The 19165-nt window shown below is 42.4% G+C and overlaps 1 protein-coding gene across 1 annotated transcript; it reads right to left on the reverse strand.

Annotated features, from left to right (window-relative positions):
* Positions 1–12843: 12843 nt before the first annotated feature.
* LOC307263595 (neurogenic differentiation factor 2-like) lies at positions 12844–13935 on the reverse strand (the record flags this gene model as incomplete). Its single annotated transcript, XM_080044785.1, has 1 exon — positions 12844–13935. The coding sequence occupies one exon, from the start codon at positions 13933–13935 to the stop codon at positions 12844–12846; it is 1092 nt and encodes a 363-aa protein (XP_079900911.1).
* Between the last annotated feature and the right edge of the window lie 5230 nt (positions 13936–19165).

The raw sequence follows: 19165 nt of genomic DNA on the forward strand, positions 1-19165 counted from the left end.
GATTATCAAACTGTACTTTATGTCCATGTGTTGCTAACAATGTCATTTCTTATATCATAAGGTCAAATATATTCTAAATCCTTTGTAGGTGTGTGTGGTTTAATGCTGTAAAATCCTGTTCTTGATTCTGTTTAAAAATAGTTCATGTTTATTTATACATTAGTGTTAACATTTGACATTGCTTCCCTGATTACTTTAATTGCAAAAAAGATAATCTCATTATCACAAAGGATCTCAATTTAGCACAGGTATTTAACTGTATTCTGTTCCATTTTGCTTGTTCAATTTTGCCTTGCCTGTCAAGGATGGATTGAAAAGAAAAAAGATATGACTAAGGAAAGGAAAAAAACAAGCAATTCAAACATAAAACTATTTCAACAATGCTAAAACCAGAAAACAATATCTGTGACAAATATACCGGCCTAATGTCACTGAGATTACAAAGTACAAAACAGTACATTGCTTGATAAAAAAAATTAATCATGAAATTTGCTTCAGAAAGGTTTGTGGGGAATTGTAAATATCTGCCAGTGTTCTGATATACACAGCGGATACTAAAAACGTGTGTGTGTGTGTGTGTGTGTGTGTGTGTGTGTGTGTGTGTGTGTGTGTGTGTGTGTGTGTGTGTGTGTGTGTGTGTGTGTGTGTGTGTGTGTGTGTGTGTGTGTGTGTGTGTGTGTGTGTGTGTGTGTGTGTGTGTGTGAACTATTAGTAGTCTGTACTAATTGACAAAAAACCATCAGTGCCATGGGGAGAAAATTGTATGAGTGATGCTTTGATTTCTCACTCTTTTTCTTCCCAGTTCCTCATAGGGAAGCTGCTCCGTCCGTCCCTCCCTCCACAACCCAGCTGCTCTGAGCTGGAGAGGGGCTCGGCGGGGCTCTGGGTAGCCTTAGCTCCCTGTGCTTGGGTGAGAATTAGCCAGCTTTAGCGCTCGCCTTGCCTGGTAATCCCTTAATCTGGCTGGGCTGAAGAGGAAGGATTTGGAGGAGAGATGGTGTGTCAATCCATGTCTTCACATCTCTGTTGTTGGCACGGTGCAGGTAAACAGAAAAACATGGTAAAAGTTTTGCAGCTGAGAGTTGTTTTCCGTGTCTTAATGACTTAGGCATGCTTTTCTGTATGTACGAGGTGCTTTATCTTCTTTAACTAGGTGTTGCATTTTGAAAGATAGAAATAAAATAAAATACATTTAGCCTGTATTTTAATTTTACACCATGGTAATGATAGCATTTATTTCAGTAAAGACCACATTTCAAAATAAACTCCTTTTACGTCCTGGTGCAAATAAGGTGCTGCCTCTTAAAGTTGCAAAGTATGTACATTTTTTCACTCATTATGGGCAAAATAAATTGTGAAAATAACTGTATCCTCACAATTTAAGTTGATATGGCAATCATCATTATCATTTATTTCATATCATTATAAAGTCCCCTTAGCAGAGAGGAGCAGCAGATTCAGGGTTCGATTTGATTTGATTTATTAGGATCCCCATTAGCAACACACCGGAGTGACAGCTAGCCTTCCTGGGCTCCTGACAATTCATCACTATGAATGACCCCTTTCACATTGTCATTTTATATATTGTTATTGTAGGAATACTGAAAAATACTTATGGCCGCTTAAGTTTAGTTTTTAACTTTAGCTTCACTGTAGAAACCATGTCAACCATTTTTTTTTTGATTAATTTTAAAAGAAAAAGCCAAGAAACACAAACATGTCACTAATTGAAGAAAGAAGAAGAAATAAACATCTACATTTAAATAAAATATACCAAATATTTGTAAAATGAGTAACACTTGTTAACACCTTTACACAAAGCCACTCTCTAATTGTCCACTTAGTTTTTCATTGGCTACTGTATTAATAATTGGCAATAATGACTTGTTCTGTTCCAGTCTTCATTTCTTCAACTCTCAAACTAAGTTGTGTGTACACATATTTTTACTATTTCTGTATTCATTCACCAAATTTTGTTTCAAGTACCAGGTAGCCCAATAATTACCCCTTTAACCTCTAGGCCCAAGCCTACCCTGATAGACTTATGTTGGGATACCAGTACACATGTATGGTCTCAATGAACATTCCCTCACATTTTTTACCTGATTGAGCGCAAAGTGCGGTGCTATGTAGAGGCCAGCTGTGGCTCATGCAGTTTTACTTTGATTATTTTTCAGCAGTCAAGTCTGACATGACAATGGGCAACTGATGAAAAAAAACACCCTTTAAATGGAGAACATCTTTTTAGATGTTTTAATGCACTTTGGCACTGCTGTCTATCCAATAATTGCATGGTATAAATAAGATATAATATAATGTAGTGACAATGCATGCTTTTTTTAAAGAATTCCTTTAAAATGACAATTTGCCTAATGATAATTGATGGTTAAACTACGCTCCTGCTAATGGTCTATGAATAACAAAGCATCCCCGGCCATGTTAACATTGTCATGAATGCGATAACACACAGAGGGGGAATGAGGGGCGGCCTGGTATACTGATTGTGCAACCGCATGGTAATGAATGGCTAATGTGCTGGTGCAGAGGAGACGTTAATGCCATCCTAATTCCCTTTTGCTCAGAGCGGGGCACTGTGTCCTGAGCCTGTTAATCTGAAACCCTTTAAACCCTTTAATCTGGGAATCTGTCACACACAATCACGCGGACACACACACACACACACACACACACACACACACACACACACACACACACACACACACACACACACACACACACACACACACACACACACACACACACACACACACACATAGACAGGGACAACCTGTCACTGCCTTGTAAAAGTACTGCTCCATACCTGTCACACCTCTCTCCGTGTATTGTCTCTTTTCTCTGAGACACATGTGACATATTGAGCGCCTGCAGCGAGATTCTTCCCCATGAGCGGCATTCCAGAGCAGGCCGTCCCAGGGGAGCGTGAGAGTGGGGCCGGGACAGTGTTAGGTCTGGGGGCGGTTTGGGGGGAGGGGGGGGGGGTGGTGCAGGGGGCTTGTTGATGCAAAAAGGTTGCTCTGGATGATGGGAGTAGTGTTGTGGTTGTTGGGTTTTTCTGCTTCTATTTCACTCTCTTGATCAGGAGTTGGACAGAGTGAAACACTGTGACCTCGGCAGATGTGAAACTGAGCACCTCGGCTACACTTTACTTCCACACACTTCCTGTCCCAATAGATACGTTTAAAAATCCTCTAAGTGGTATGTATCTTGTCGCCCCCATGTCCACCTAAAAAACAAAGTGCTAAAGACATACTATTACTGAAACACTAACCATTCATGAGGACATACTTTAAGAGAACATTATGCCGGCAACTTAGTTAAAAGGACTAAAGCACAATTCGATCCATCAAGAAAAGGCAAACCATAATTATTACACTTAAAATAAAATACAAATGAAACAAGATCAAAATTACGATATCAAAATATGGACACAAAAAATACATTTGAAGCTGCTACATACCCCGAGCAGAGAAAGGCCATCAGAATGAAGGATGCTTTGAACTCCTTCTGATTATTTTCTTGCTCATCCTATTCTCTGCTGTATCCTTCAGCTTGAACAGATATGTTATTGCTTTTCATTCACACAACATGTCGTACATTTGTTTTGAAGAGGAGCAGCACAAAGAAATCTTCATGCATGGCAACCTGTTTTCATAAACCTGTTGTGGACATTGTTCCTTTTCTATTCTGCTCGACATGGAATGCATTTTGTCTAGGCATTTCCACTCCGAGCTGTTGATTGTGTCCCTTTTGGTTAATACATTCAGAATGGGGACTTTGTTTGCGTGAGTGAAGACAATGTGTGTGTGTGTGTGTGTGTGTGTGTGTGTGCACTTTTGTCACATATTATCTTATCAGTTTTTCGTCTTTCTCTTTCTTTGTCTCCGCTCCTCTCCCCATTCTTTCTGTCTTGCTGTCGGTAAATATTTCATTTGCTTTGCCGTGGTAGTGGGGCTGGTACATTAACCAGCGGTGCCAGTCGAGCTCTCTGCTTGTGGCTGGCTGTATAAAAATAAACACACTCTAGTTGTAATGAACAGATGTCACAGAATTTAAACGTGCCCCCCCCCCCCCTTTCTCTTCCTACACACGCACACACGCACACACACACACACACACACACACACACACACACACACACACACACACACACACACACACACACACACACACACACTCACACACTCACACACTTTACCCTCCTCTCCCTCCTCTCCTTCTCATTCTTGCTCACGCGTAAAGGCACACATGCATGCATGCACACGCAGCATGCAGTTAACACTCCTGCATTCACATGTGTTCAGAACCACGGACAGCAAATGAGACCCAGGATCAAGACACTTGTACACATGAGTGTATATCCAACATACACAGAAATTCCCATGTGAACGTTGCCTGGCTTGAGATATGTATTGCTTTGCTTAATCTCTTCCTCTCTTTATTAGTCTATTCTTTCCTCTTTCTCCTCCGTCCCTCCCTCCCTCTCTCTCTGCCTGTCCGTCTGACAGCAGGCTCACACTGTGGTCATTTTACAGACTACTTTCATGAGGTCCTCCCATCCACTCCGCAAAAACCAGCCTGTCATCCCACAATCCTCATCGGCATCATCAGTACCCATTTTTGGTTACTGTGAGGAAGGGATGGGCATAAAGTGTGTGTGTGTGTGTGTGTGTGTGTGTGTGTGTGTGTGTGTGTGTGTGTGTCCATCTCCCTTGTCACTCCCGCTCTTTTTTCCCACTGAGCGTGTGCCAGCTCTCTGTGTTTGCTGGCTGACAGGACCGAAGGAGAGACGATTGTTCTCGACGTACCCAGAGACCCTCACCCTGCCAAGTCTGGGATGAAATCCTTTCCATAGCGCTAACTCCTCACAGTCGGGCATCTCTCACAGCAAAACACACACCATTACTGCTCGGGTTGGGAGGGTGATACCACGCTCAAAGTCACTCAGACACACAAAGGTCTGTTTTACACCCACACTGTAAGAAATCGCTGTTATCATGTCAAGACGTCATGTTTTCAGACTTAACATGTTTATTTTTCTATCAATTAAGTGTACCAATGGAGTTGGTTAAATTCAAAGCAAATACTTGTTGTATATTTTTTTCATGATATTATATTAAATTGTGTTGATACTACTGGAATAAACTGCCCTCATTTCAGAGGGATCTGCATGATTTCAAGATGATGCTCCATTTCCAAAGATATTGTTTCAATCCGAGCAAAAAATAATTTAAATTTGCCTTAAGTCTATCAGAATGCTCTTTCAATTGATTTCCCTTTCTATCTTGAGCACACTTAGGAGAGGAAAATAAATCCTGATGCATTTTGAACTTGTTACCAAAAACAAGTGTTAATCAATTCATCACTAGCAGCGGGAGCAACAGCAGGTGTATCAAAGGAAACTGTCTCAGGGAAATACTTGAACCGTCCACAACAAAAACAAACAAATAATTTCAGCTCACTGGATGGCTTCACCCAAGGTCAAGGATCAAGGAACAGTTTATTAATGCATAAAAACATTGACATTACAGCACAGTGCTCCCAATACTGATTTGGAAAGCACAGCGAACAGGTCTTGTTTATGAACAAAATGAGTTTTTACTAAGTTCTAGGTCCTTAAGTTTGGAGGAGCTGTTGAAAGTATTCACAGTGGTGGTGGTGATGGACGGAGCAGGTCATCCCAAGAGGCGGGCAACGGAAGATTAAAGGTGACCGGGAGATGAAGGGATGAAGGAGAAGGAGAGAGAGATGAAAGGAAGAGGGTAGAGGAGCTGAGGTGCGGAGGTCGTCCGGGGGGTGATCAGTGAGGTGGATGCGATGCCATCTGACAGGTCCAGCTGGGAGAGCGCCCGCCCCCCAGCACTGCAAACTGGTCAATATGGAGGCCAATTACTGCTGCCCATGTGACCAGGCAGGGCATCATCATCCAACCCTATCATAACACACGCGCACGCAACACACGCACGCACACATGCCATCTGTGCAGACCAGCAACGACCCCCACCACCCCCCCAACCCTTTCGGACCCAGTTGTGTCCCTGTGCACGCTCCTACTTAACCTTCTAAACACAGGGGCCAGCCACGCCCCGCCACCACAACTGGACCCTCCTTAATATAGCATACCGCTATATACTGGGCTGACAGTAGGACAGGTCAAATGGACTTTTCCGCTAGTAGAAGTCCATTTTTGAATTTTTCTATAGGTAATGTAACCCCTTATGGCAATTATTGGACCCAAATGTAGCTAACTAGATGTACCACTTAGAGGACCAAAAATTTGCATTTGTTTTCCTTCTTTCTGAATGCGAAGGTACAATTAGGAGTAGGCTACTTCTGTGTTTGGCCAAAAATAGGTTTTAAGAAGCCTTTCCTGTTTCCTGGTTAATTTACTGTAGATTTTCAAATTGTATGGATGAGCCTTGGAAAAACACCAAATAAACAGTTTTTAAGTAGATATAAAGACAAATGAGTACTTAACGACAGCTGTTTGCTACCTTAGGGGCACTGCCCCACTGACCCTGATGGTACAATTATGTGCTTTATTTTGTCAGAGTGTAGCCTACTGTATATAGTGGAACTGAACAAACACTTCCCTACCCCCTTCACAGCAAACATCTGGCACCACCCATATCCAGGGCAAAATCTGGCCACCCGCCAAAGGCCTCAGACCTACCTGGCGCTCACCCGGATTTCCACCTCTGTCTTTTCAACCCCCATGCCCCCTTTACCCCTAACCTCCTGCCCCCCCCCCCCCCCCCCCCCAACTGAAGCCCTTGTTTTTCCCTTGGCAGGACCTCCAGCAGTAACACACACACACACACACACACACACACACACATACACACACATATACACTCTCAGTTTAGCTTCTGATTCGTATGCTTCTGCCCCACTGGCCGTGTGTGTGCTGCACCGTGCCCCATTGTGTGATAACAAACAGATGTTGTGGAATTTCCTCTGAATTGGACAGGCCCGCGCGCTCCTTTGTCTGGCAATGTCGGGGGCACTGGCTTAGCCTACAGTCTGGCAAAGAGGGTCGGCCGAAGTCTGCACGATTGTTTCCCTCTCTGCATGTGCACGTGTAACATTTTAGTTTTCCGTGCATGTTTGTGTGCAGGTGCCAGAGAAGTAAGCAGTTTACGGGCATAAATTATTCAAATGCATTCGTTATCGTTGTGTGTTGTATTTTATCGAATCAAAGCTGTGTCCATTTCCACTGCATAACGGTTTATATTTTAATCACCGACAGATTGCAAATGCTCAATCTCCTGACCAGATTATCCCGATCCTCTCTCTCGGTCTCTGCATTGAATCCGAAAATTCCTTTATATTTAATATCCATATCATGATCTTATTTATGCTTATTTTTTTTTCAAAAAACACTCGCTATTAGTTAAGCTAGACGTTAATTGGAATTCACACCATAGCACTTGTGACATTTTGATAATCGCACTATTGACTGTTATGTCGGACAAACACTTTTGATTTTTTTTTCCCCTTACCAAGTCGAGTGAGAAAAAGAGTGGGCATGAACATGATAATTTAAACAGTGAGATCCGTTCACTCACTTTTCATCCTGAGTGGAGCACAGGGTGTCACTGTAAGTTTTTTTTCTCTTAAAACTGACTGGATTTGCGGGTTACAAGTCAGACATTTATTTGCAACTAAATATATGTGTCTTCAATCACAATTATAACATTAAATCATTCCATAAAGTTTGTGGAAATAAAATAAACTAAATCCTTCAGTTCAGTTGAAAAACATCTGTGAGATCCTTCCTGTTTGGCATTATCTCGGATACATCATATGATCTTGTTTTAAGAGCAGCTTTAAAGATAGTATGTTATAATGTAATGACAGTTTTAGTTATTTGATGATATGATACACTTGAGATGTCGAAACCTCTCTCTCTCTCTCTCTCTCTCACACACACACACACACACACCGTATCCATGCAGAGGCCTGCTACAAGTGTAGCCCTGTAATCCCTCTCTATATGCTTTCAGATTGATTAACAGTGATAGGTTAGCAAACAAAAGGATTGTCTAACAAATTAGCTTCTTTCTTCTTCTTTTTTTTTTACTTCACGAAATGTTTTTTCCAAGCCAACCAATATGTTGTGTTTGTCCATGTGTGTGCACACTTAGTCTGATTTGTTGCAAGGTTACCAAATGTCTGGAATGGATGCAGTGCGGCCTTTCTTTCAGTGCTTGAGCTCATGTACAACAACACAACATTAGAGAGAAATGCATATTCATGGGCCAACTCCTCACGAAATATGCCTTACGTCCGTGTCTGGGTTGCGCGTGCGTGCGTGTGGCGAAGGGTTACTCTCGTTTTTAAACGTCCTGGATAATGAACAGATGCTGCAAAAATTAGGAAAGAAACATCGACTCCTCCCAGCAGTGCCACTTTGGCCCGGTGAACTGGCACACTGGCGCGCACACACTGGGTCGTCCTCTCCGGAGCTCCTGGTGCTGCTGCTGGGGAACATTAAGGGACTTGGCACGGCTCTCCTCCGCCAGCCTGCCAGCCTCAGTCACTCACACACACACACACGCACACACACACACACACACACACACACACACACACACACACACACACACACACACACACACACACACACACACACACACACACACACACACACACACACACACACACAGACGCACACACACACAAACACACACACACTCTCTCCGGACTGTGGAGGAAGAGGTGGTGGTGGTGGTGGTGGTGTAAGGGGGTTGGGGAGTATTTTGATAGATGCCTTCTCCCACTAGCTCGCTTGCTTCACTTTTGGGGATGGCTCCTGCAGAAATTCACAAAACTTTTTACTTTAATTTTTTTTTTAATGTATTTATTTATTTATTTGTATTGCTGATGAGACCTAAAGGCCTAAAACCAACACAAGCCTTTTGTTTGTCCAATGTCTTCTTCAGCCCGAACTGCAGAACTGTGGGGTTTGGATTCCCACTGGGGATTCTACTATTAAATGAATGCACTAACGGTTAGAGACGTCTGCCAAATGGAAGATGCTGAAGTAAATTTTAGGAAGTGTTTCTAAATCGAACATAAAGGACTAAGATTTATTAAAATAAACCCTTAAAAAAATGCGCCCGTACCGGTAAGTAAGCAAACAGCTAGTACATCAGACATAGCCTACAGCATCCTTATTAAGAAGTATTACAAATATTACACTTGCTTTATAATGCATTACCAATCTCTGATGAATAATATTGAAGATATAAATATTTTCGTATTATTTGATATTCAATTTGTTCACTATGCACAGTCTTCGCAGCAGAATAAACCCACAGGTGATATTGCCTACAGACTTCTTTTAAAATAAAATAAAAAGATTTCCACCTAGGTTTATCCTCTTTTAATCTGATATTTTAAGGGGGTTGGATAGGCGATACAAGAACATGCTATTTTATTTTTTTCACATCTACAATTTAAGAAAATAAGCTGTCCAAAATGTGTTGATCTGTTGGTTTGAATGAGCACGTTATTCCGCACACTACTTTCGTTCGAATGTTGTTGAAAATGAAAACTAATTTTAAATCTGGAACTATTTTCTATTAAAGTATGTCTTCAACACAAGAAAAAACTTTTCTGCCAAAGTCCTTCCTTTACAAAACGAATATTAAAACCTGTATATAGAAATAATATGTGGACAAGACGGTGAGGTATACAATGACTGGCTGAAATCTTTAGCAATGGTTTGCTCTGTTGTTTTAGAAAAATGCTCCTCTTGTGTGTTTTTCATATATAATTCTATCTCTATTTTTACTTTTATAGGAAAATCAAAAATTGATAATCAAAACTACAAATTTACATTTGAAACTTCCTGTGCCGAAACCCACAGCTGATAACACCCACAGCTTTGAATTAAATAAGATGGGAAATAACCTGAGTTAAGCTATACAACATATTATGATTTTATCTGTACTGGTCACCATCATTCGCCTCCCAAAGCCTGTGTGAATCCTTTCAGCAGAGAGCACCCAGGACATTTTGGGGAACATATGGGTCCCGGGGCAGCGCTCCAAACCCAGCCGGGGTGGCAATGGCTGCCCCGTGCAGTGTGTGTGTGTGTGTGTGTGTGTGTGTGTGTGTGTGTGTGTGTGCGTGTGTGCGTGTGTGTGTATGTGCTCACCATTTTATTTTCAGAATAAAATTTAATATCTTCAATAACCTTCCCTGTGTAGGTATACGTGTGAGACGAGTGTGAAGTTGGAACATTCTCGATAAACACAATACAGATATAATTGATTTAAAGAATACATAAATCCATGTATTTAAAGATGCCATTTTAATCCACCTTTAAAATGTCGTCGCATAGGCCTAAATATGACGTGTGTTTACTTACAAGAAGGTAAACTATGAAAAGGGGGTCGACTTCATAATTCATATCCTCTGTTAAATTCATTATGAAAAGATGGAAATCAAATATAAAGTCACAATATTTACATTCATCACCGTTTTTTCAACGATATTTATTTTATTGACAGAACTAAAAATACAAGATGAAAACGTCAACAAGTAGGCCTACTATTAGGCCTACATTAGCTCTAAATTACCCAGACATCGAAAAAGAAAGGCAATAAAGACGCAGCTTCTTTGCTTTTGTCATTTGTTATGTATTGAAGTGACCCTTTCTTATAGTGGTCAAGTCTATATTATTACATTATGCATTGATGACACCTGATGTTAAACTAATAAAAGACCTGCAGAACGTGTATGTCCTGGAGATGTTGGGATTGAATAATAATAATAAAAATATATCCTAAAATGTGTTCTCCAGCCCCATAGGCATCATGACGTGAATGTTAGTGTTATTATAATCTTCCAATATGGTTAGATCATTTGCTATTCAAATAGTTGAGCTGAAGCGTCTTGAATGGAACTGTAGATGGCGGAGCTCTCCGTTGTTTCTGAAACAAATTCCTTCTTCACATATCGTCTTAATGTTCAATAGAATATGAAAAAAGACCTCCATTATTATTGAGATTACCTTTCATGTAATAATTGGCATCAGTCAATCTGCACTGTGTTATATTCGTTAATGTCCAGACTCTAACCAGCCTGTTTTTCTCCAGTGACTGAATGAAAATCTGATTTGGTTTTAAGGTCTGAATATATATAAATAATTACATACATTTTTAAAGAAGGCTTTGTAAATGTCAGTTGTCTGCCAAGCAAAAAATGACGCATTGGCACCAGTTTATTTCCTCAGGAATAATGGCAATACTGCCCTCTCCCTCCTGTCCCGGTTTATATGGCCCCGAGGCTGTGAGGAACTCCTGCAAGTTGTGGCACCATGCATGGCCAGCCTCTTATTATCCAACAACAACAAAAAGACCAGACGAGGATATATTTTTCCTAAAAAGCCTTCAGATGCACATTATAATAATTGCCACATCCCTCCCATACAAACGTCTGTGCTATTTCAAGACGATCTAGCATTCATTTAAAGTTGTATTTTTATTAGGATGCCAAGGCTGATCAATGAGTGTAAAGAAAGGAAATCAAGTTGCACAGTCTCATTTATTGTCGTTTTATTATACCACACAGTTGGTTGAATACAAAGTTGAAAGACTTGAATTTTATGAAAAAATGCTCAGCAACACATGGATCCCTTCATTTTCATAGACTATTAACATTAATTACAAAAAACAACACAATAAATACGTGCAATAATAATAATAATAATAATAATAATAATAATAATAATAACCTTTAAGTTTTCAACATAGTATTGCAAATCAAAACGAAAATATTTAAACCAAAATTTTATTCGAAATCAAAATACAGTGCAATGACTTAATTAAGAAGAAGAATAAGTGCAATAAATAAGATTAAACGAAAATTAGTAAAACAGTTTGTTTCCATTGCGATTTGTTATTGAAAGTAAAACAATTTTGGCAGTCCACCCACTGTCAGATTCGTTGGGTATGTGTGTGTGTGTGTGTGTGTGTGTGTGTGTGTGTTTGTGTGTGTGTGAGAGAGTGTTGGTGTGTGTGTGTGTGTGTGTGCGCATGTGCGTGCGCATGTGTGCGCGTGCTGATGAAACATATATAAGGTTTTTCTAGGCCTTGTTGCCTTGCTCTGTGGTCTCGTTGGGTTTTGCATAGATGCGAAACGATTGATTTTCTAAGAGAACATGTTCTCTTAAAACAACCCAACTAGCACATGTCTTATCGGTTTAGCATTTCATTTAGCAGTTCTTTAGATTCCATCATTGCCAAAACCCACAACTTCTTAATTCTCGCACGTAGAGGCGAGTCAATGTGATTTGCAACAGCTTGTTCCTTGATTTGTTTCTAATTTCATAATATTAGAAAATTGACGCCAATGTCAAGGTGTAGCTGTAGCCAGTGATGTAGTAGTAAATACAGAAGTGGGTAAACTTTGACTTCCTGTCATCAAAATGCAAACGACCACCGATACAAACACAATTCACATTTAAAAAAAAAATATTAATATTTTGAAATTCCCTTATCATCGTGGGTTTTGATATGATTTGTTTATCACATTTTCTGTAAATGATTTATTTCAGCCTAAAAGACTGAATAGATTATATTGCGCAAAATCAGATTGTGAGTTGTGTCGATTACCCTCCACTACATCCCTGACTATAGCAACAACAAAACAAATCTTAGAGATGGAACAAATTAAATGAAAACACCAATGACAACGAGTGAAACATCTCTCCAGAAAGCCTAAATCCTGGCAGGTAAGCTTGTCAAAAAGTGTGCCGTGGATATATTGTTGATTGCAAGGGGACGCAGTCCGACGCACGATAGGCTTCTCATTTTAATTGTGAAAAAAAGCGTTCAGTTCATCATACACGGGGGCCCGTTCGTGGTGTAAGTGCATGTCGTGGTAAGGCAGGACGTTTTCAGAGTGAATGCCGCTCCGGGACCCTGAGGAGCCGAACACCAGGTTGTGGGCTCCAGCAGGCCTGGAGCCAGGTGGCAGGCCGGAGTAATGCATAGAGTAGTTGGTGTACCCCTTCTCGTTGTCGGGGGACACGGGACCCTGGTGCTTCAGGGAAAAGTTGCCATTGACGCAGAGCGGCGGACTGAGGGGCCCCTCATACTCGGGGCTGTTGTACTCCGGGGATCCGCTCCCACCATACTGGGAGTCGTAATTGGAGTTGTAGCCGTGCGTCCTCAATGGATGCGAGTTCGAGCCCGGCTGGCAGTGGGGGCTGGAGAGGCGCGCGCACTGGTACGGGTAGGAATGCATGGAGAAGGAGCCGGAACCGTACCGACTACCGTCCGGACCGCACTGCTGCTCGGTGAGGAAGTTACGGGAGTTGAGCTGCAGGCATCCCGCCACCAGGTTGGTCGTGGGCTGAGAGAGTCCCTTGCACAGTGTCTGGACGTAGTGCACGAGGTCGGGCCTCTTCCCATTGCGCAATATCTCCGAAAGGGCCCAGATGTAGTTTTTGGCCAAGCGCAGCGTCTCGATTTTGGATAGTTTTTGCGTCTTGGAGTAGCAGGGCACCACTTTACGCAGATTGTCTAGAGCAGAGTTCAGGTCATGCATGCGGGTGCGTTCCCGTGCGTTGGCCTTTGTCCGGCGCACCTTGGAGCGCTCCATGCGGGCCGGGGTCATTTTGCGCTTCTTGGGGCCTCTCTTCTTGGGCCTGTCCCCCTCCGTGTCCTCACCGTCCTCATCTTCATCCAAGTCATCGTCGTCATCGTCGTCTTCCCCCGCGTGCTCCGACTGCGTCCGGCTGTCTCCTCTCATGTCAGAGGAACCGTCCATATCATCCTGCAGGTTGTCCCGGTCCTCGCTCTTTATTTTGGAGTCCTCGTCGCCTTCGCTGTCATCGGCCCAGGAGGCGTATTTCTGCACGTCGGGAAGCAGCGAGGGGTCACTGAAAAGCCTCGTCAACATTGTGGCTCTGCAGAGGAGATAACAAAATAAATAAAAAATTAGGCCTCACAAGCACAGGGCATACACACAGTGAATATGTGGGTGTACAACGAGAATAATAAGACGGTTTCATTTCTAGACGAGAAATATGAATCACTATTGCGCACGTCACTGTGAATATCCGAATATTGGGCGAGTTCCACTGTAGATATCTTGTTTTCAAGTCAAGTCAAGACAAGACAAGTATATTTATATAGCACAATTCAGACGGCAATTCAGAGCGCTTCACAGGGGCATGAAATACATCACAATTAAACATTAGAAATGGCATCAAGGTTTAACTTCAGTAAAACTCATTATCATAGTGACTTCCTGCTGTTAAATATATCCAAATCGTTATTTTTGCCTATGTGAAAAACCACGTAAATTTGGGAGAAATCAGGTCGTTAAGCTTTGCGCACGGGTTATAGCCAGACGGATCCCCATTTAATTCCCTGCTGTCATCCGTGTGCCCTGTCGCGTCCTCTCACAGCGGGTCCCAGCGGCAGGGGCCACATTACAGGTCCCATGGGGGCCCCCACGTTCACTCCTCCTGACGCCCATATATACACTCCTGGCTGCATTCCAGCACTATTCATCCTCCACACCAGGCTACACCTCTCCTCAGAGGCGGCGGGATTTTTATTTAATTGATGGACTGTATAGCTCCGTTTTAAGTCACGCTAAATTAGGGTTTACAGACATATTCCTATAATTAAAGCTGTAAAAAGGCTTTTACTATCATTGACTAAGAAACAAAGGGAAATGAAAAGCCTGCAATCAGGATTTACACCTTGAAAAATATCAAACTCTAATGTATGTTATTTCATGTAATAACAATAATGATTATATGAATAACAACATCAATAAAAACTACAATAACAATAGCATTATATTTTTTGGCCAAAAAATATATTGGCCCTACTATAAAAATAATTAATTTAGGATATTTTGAAACATACCTTAAAATAGTTGAATGACGAACCAATTAACAATTAACTATCAAGCTAAATGTTAATAAATAACTCTAACATAAAGGTTAAACACAATTAATTGATAAGCCGCTATACCACTTGATCTGTAAGTGCTGTCCCATCTCAGAAAAAATGGAGAGACGAGGTGATCTTTGACAGTTTCAATAAGCCTCCACTGGCTTTCTCCTTAACATCCTTCACTTCCCCTCAATTATTATAGTGCAGCAGCAGATAGACTTGCAGCCCTCAGTAAGGTAGGCTGTGATGGTTGACTAATTATCTCTGGGGGTGTGCCAGGGGCAAAATCTAGTTTTTAAATCTCAGGCTCAGGAGGTTTGCTCAATTAGAAGGGGAAAAAAACACAACACAACGCCGTTTAATTAACAGACCATGCAGTTTACACAAAATAGATTTCACACATAATTCAGTATGCACGAGTGCACGATTTTGAAGCACTTTTTTCAGTCAGCGAAAACCCTTTACAAATGGAAATCGCTTGTATCCTTTTAGCCCTCGTTAAATATAAAAAACACCCATCTCACCATACACAATCATCCAATCTCGCAAAAAAAAAAAACATCAATAGCTCCTCCACTAACAGCAACGCCTGTGGTTCAAACAATGTTATGTCGAGATAGATTGTTGGAGATAAAACAAGACAAACAAGAGATAAATCACGCTGCACATCGCCTGTCACAGTCAATGGCGTTGTCCCACCCTTTCGTTTGCTCCGAGATTGAACGTGAAGATCATCGACAAAATCATCAATAAATCTCCCATTCGAGCTCGAGGACGTCCTTCGCTGATACAAATGGGTCTGATTTCAAGATCTTCCACAGGAATTATTATTTTGCTATAGGCTACTCGTCACCGTTTCTTTATCTGATTCAAGGTCCAGTCGCAGGAATCTCTAAATCAAATTAGTGTCCGATATGATTTTTTTACAGCCTGCTGTAGTGAGGGGCTATACTCCAATCCACAGGACTGTTCCTTGGGATTTATCCTGGAACAGCAATTTCGGGTGACGCTTGCCCTTTTGACTCGAGCTTGGTATTTGGTCTGAGCTCTTATAGTCCAGCAGTAAGTACATTTGGATGTCAAAAGTTGAAGGGCACGCACAGAGAGAGAGATAGAATGAGAGAGCGAGAGAGAAACCGGGGGCGTGAGGCTCTGCAAACACGCTCATACGAAAATTATTAAATTACAAAACATGGCAATTCCCATTTGTGTTTTTTTTTTTGGTTTGAATGGATTTCAAATTGAGCCATAACCAGGTTTTTAAAAATATATAAATACAGTGGATCGATAGGGACAAACCAGTGCAAAGTCACAGACATAAGACGACTATAACATACATTACATTTCCATTAGGGTTCATGCTTCCAGTATAGCCACAAACTGTAGGCTATACGCCATACATGCGTTTAAATACAGCAAAACAGGCGATTGGCTGTACATTAGAACTATGTGAAACACACATGAGGATATTGCATTAATATTAATCTCTTAATCTGTTTATCATATTAATTGTTCCTCCATTTTGGACTGGCACTTCAGCATTTTCTCTCTCTCGCTATATTGTTGTTTATGTTCCAACTTACCTCGGCTCGAGCTCTTCACAGGGGATGGGAGGAAGAAGAAGAAGAAAAAAACACTCGCTTGAGTTTCAGACCATCTTCAGGGACCGCACGAGTGAGCGAACCAACGCTCCCTATCAGTGTAGCAGCCTATACTGTGGGTGCAGGCTGCGCGCGGCTTTCTTTCACTGATGGGTTGTTTAGGGGTGCTTCTCTCCAAGCGCGCGTGAGCTTGTGAACGAACGTGCGTCTCGGCGTATCTGTGTGTAGTACGCGTGTAGCCTATGCATGTATATGTGTGTGTGCCTATGTGTGTGTGTATGTGTGCGCGTGTGGCAACTGTGAGCTATACCGGGGACGGGGGTTACATACCAGCTATGGCTGTGATGCCAGCGCCCATATGGCTGGCACGTCACCGGCAAGAGCCATCACATGAGAGCCCAGTGATTGACATGCGCCCGGATTCGCAGAGATTTGCCCGCGGGGGGAGACAGAGAGAGAGAGAGAGAGAGAGAGCGAGAGAGAGAGAGAGAGAGAGAGAGAGAGAGAGAGCGAGAAGGAGGAGGAGGTGGTGGTGGAGGAGGAGGAGGGCTACGCCATCTGTCACCGCGCTAGAGCTCCCACAGCCAGAAAAAAAGAGGAGGAAAAAACACAAGAAAGAGGGAGAAAATAAAATGGTGGAACAACAAAACTCATCATTGTTGACCTGTGCTGCTTCTGCTTCAAGGGATGAAGAGGCTATTTTCATTTGATAGATCAAACCTGAGAATTTTCTCATTCACCTGCCAAACTCATAAGTCAATGTTTAATGCAATTTAGGGGAAAGCTGCACAGATATCCCAGGAGCCACCATATGGAAGGAATTAAGGTGATAATACCTCCTGTATTATCAAATATACAATAAAGTATGATACGGTCAACATGTGTGTATGTTGACTCCCAAAATAAATGTTGAAGTCTCTAAGCTATGATATTGCATTGGTATGCATTAAGTGACAAGTAAACAAATAATGACCCCATTCCTAATAAATTCTGCTTTAAAATTACATACACAAGCAGATTAACCTCTTTTTAAGACTGTATTCTCATAGACAAGTTTTCTGTTAAACATGATAATACAATATAGTGTATAGTCTTTAGACGTATAGCCCTACACTGCTTCAGAAGCAGTGTGGGGATAGGGGGAAGGGGAAACGTTATAAGTGCATTAAGGCCGTGGAACAGAAGGCATATTGTTTATTTATCTACCTAATTGGATCAAATTATGCTTCAACGTATTCAGAGGAACGACGACAATCAAAACCAATTGTGATTTGTTCTGACTCTTGTGGGCACAACGCGGGCGCACATGACCCACTTGTAAAAGCTGCCAATGAGTCTCATCAAAAGGTATACTATTACATAGGCCTCTGCTACATGTGTGTGAGGTTTGCCAGAGCCACTGCTGGTGTTTCCAGTGTGCAGTGCTGAGTGAGGGGCGCCTTCAGGGGCGAGCGACACAGTAAGTGGAAGGGTGAGAAAGAGAGAGAGTGAGACCCAGGTGTGCAGGCCCACTAGGGATGAATGAAAGATTAGGAGGAAGGGGGAGTGGGGGGGGGGGGGGGGTAGCTGCAGATGACAGGGAATTGCTGGCATGAGCTGGCAGAGGTTCCCCAAGATTTAGGAGGAGACATGTTCCTTGCCACTATTCGAGCCTGGTCTCTCCAGTATTCCTGCTTCACTGCATTGTGTCAACCCCAGATCTGGAAGCTCTCTATTTAGCAGACATTAGTGGAGTTAATGTGGGAGGAATGAGCTTGATGACCACCAAGCCCAACTTGGCACAAAGACCACCCACCGGACTGAGAGAAATAGCTGATAGAAGCTCATGGTGTCCTTGGGCCCAGATCACCCCTACATCTCCTCCAGATCCACAAATAAGGGAGAGTTTGGGGGCTTGTGGTTGGGGGTCATCCCTGGGGTCAACAGTAGTGTGGCAGCTGTGGCTAGGGAGCCGTGATGCTGCACATTCACTAATGTCTCTCATCCCTTATGGGATGCGCTGATGGTAAACTGGCACTACCCCAAACCACGGTGGTGCGATTGTGACAGTGTGTTTGGTTGTGTGTGTGTGTGTGTGTCGGGGGGGGGGGGGGGGAGGGGGGTGTACAGGGGGCATCCAGATTCACCACCAGCCAAATTTGTGCCCTATCCTACCTCATGTGCACTTGGGGAAGGCTGATGCTTCTCAACGAGTCCCAAACAACCTTCAGGCCACCTTGCCAAAATGAATGCTAAATGTCAACAGCATGGCTTTAGCCAATGTCGGGCTAGAGGCAACTCCCATCAGGATGGCTTTATTCTGATATTCAAATGCCTTTGAAGGGCTTGTTTGGAATTATGATATTTTAGAATGATTTTGAATCCTGTTTGTATGCGGATTAGTCTTAAGTAAGGGCCACCTGCTGTGCTTTTTAAAAGGCTAAATGCATGTGTCATCACAATGCCAAATTGAAGCCCCTTTCCCTTTAAGATATCAAGTTCACTCTAACATCACTCTTCTTCCTCTATGGTCATATGACACCCAATAGCCTTTCAAAGTCATCAGGCCACACCTCTGTACCTTTGTCGTCCACCCCCCTCCCCTCTCTATTTACTCACCGTCAGACATGTGAGGTGATG

The sequence above is a fragment of the Ammodytes marinus genome (genome assembly GCF_949987685.1).
Source record: "Ammodytes marinus genome assembly, chromosome: 16".
Classification (NCBI taxonomy): Eukaryota; Metazoa; Chordata; class Actinopteri; order Uranoscopiformes; family Ammodytidae; genus Ammodytes; species Ammodytes marinus.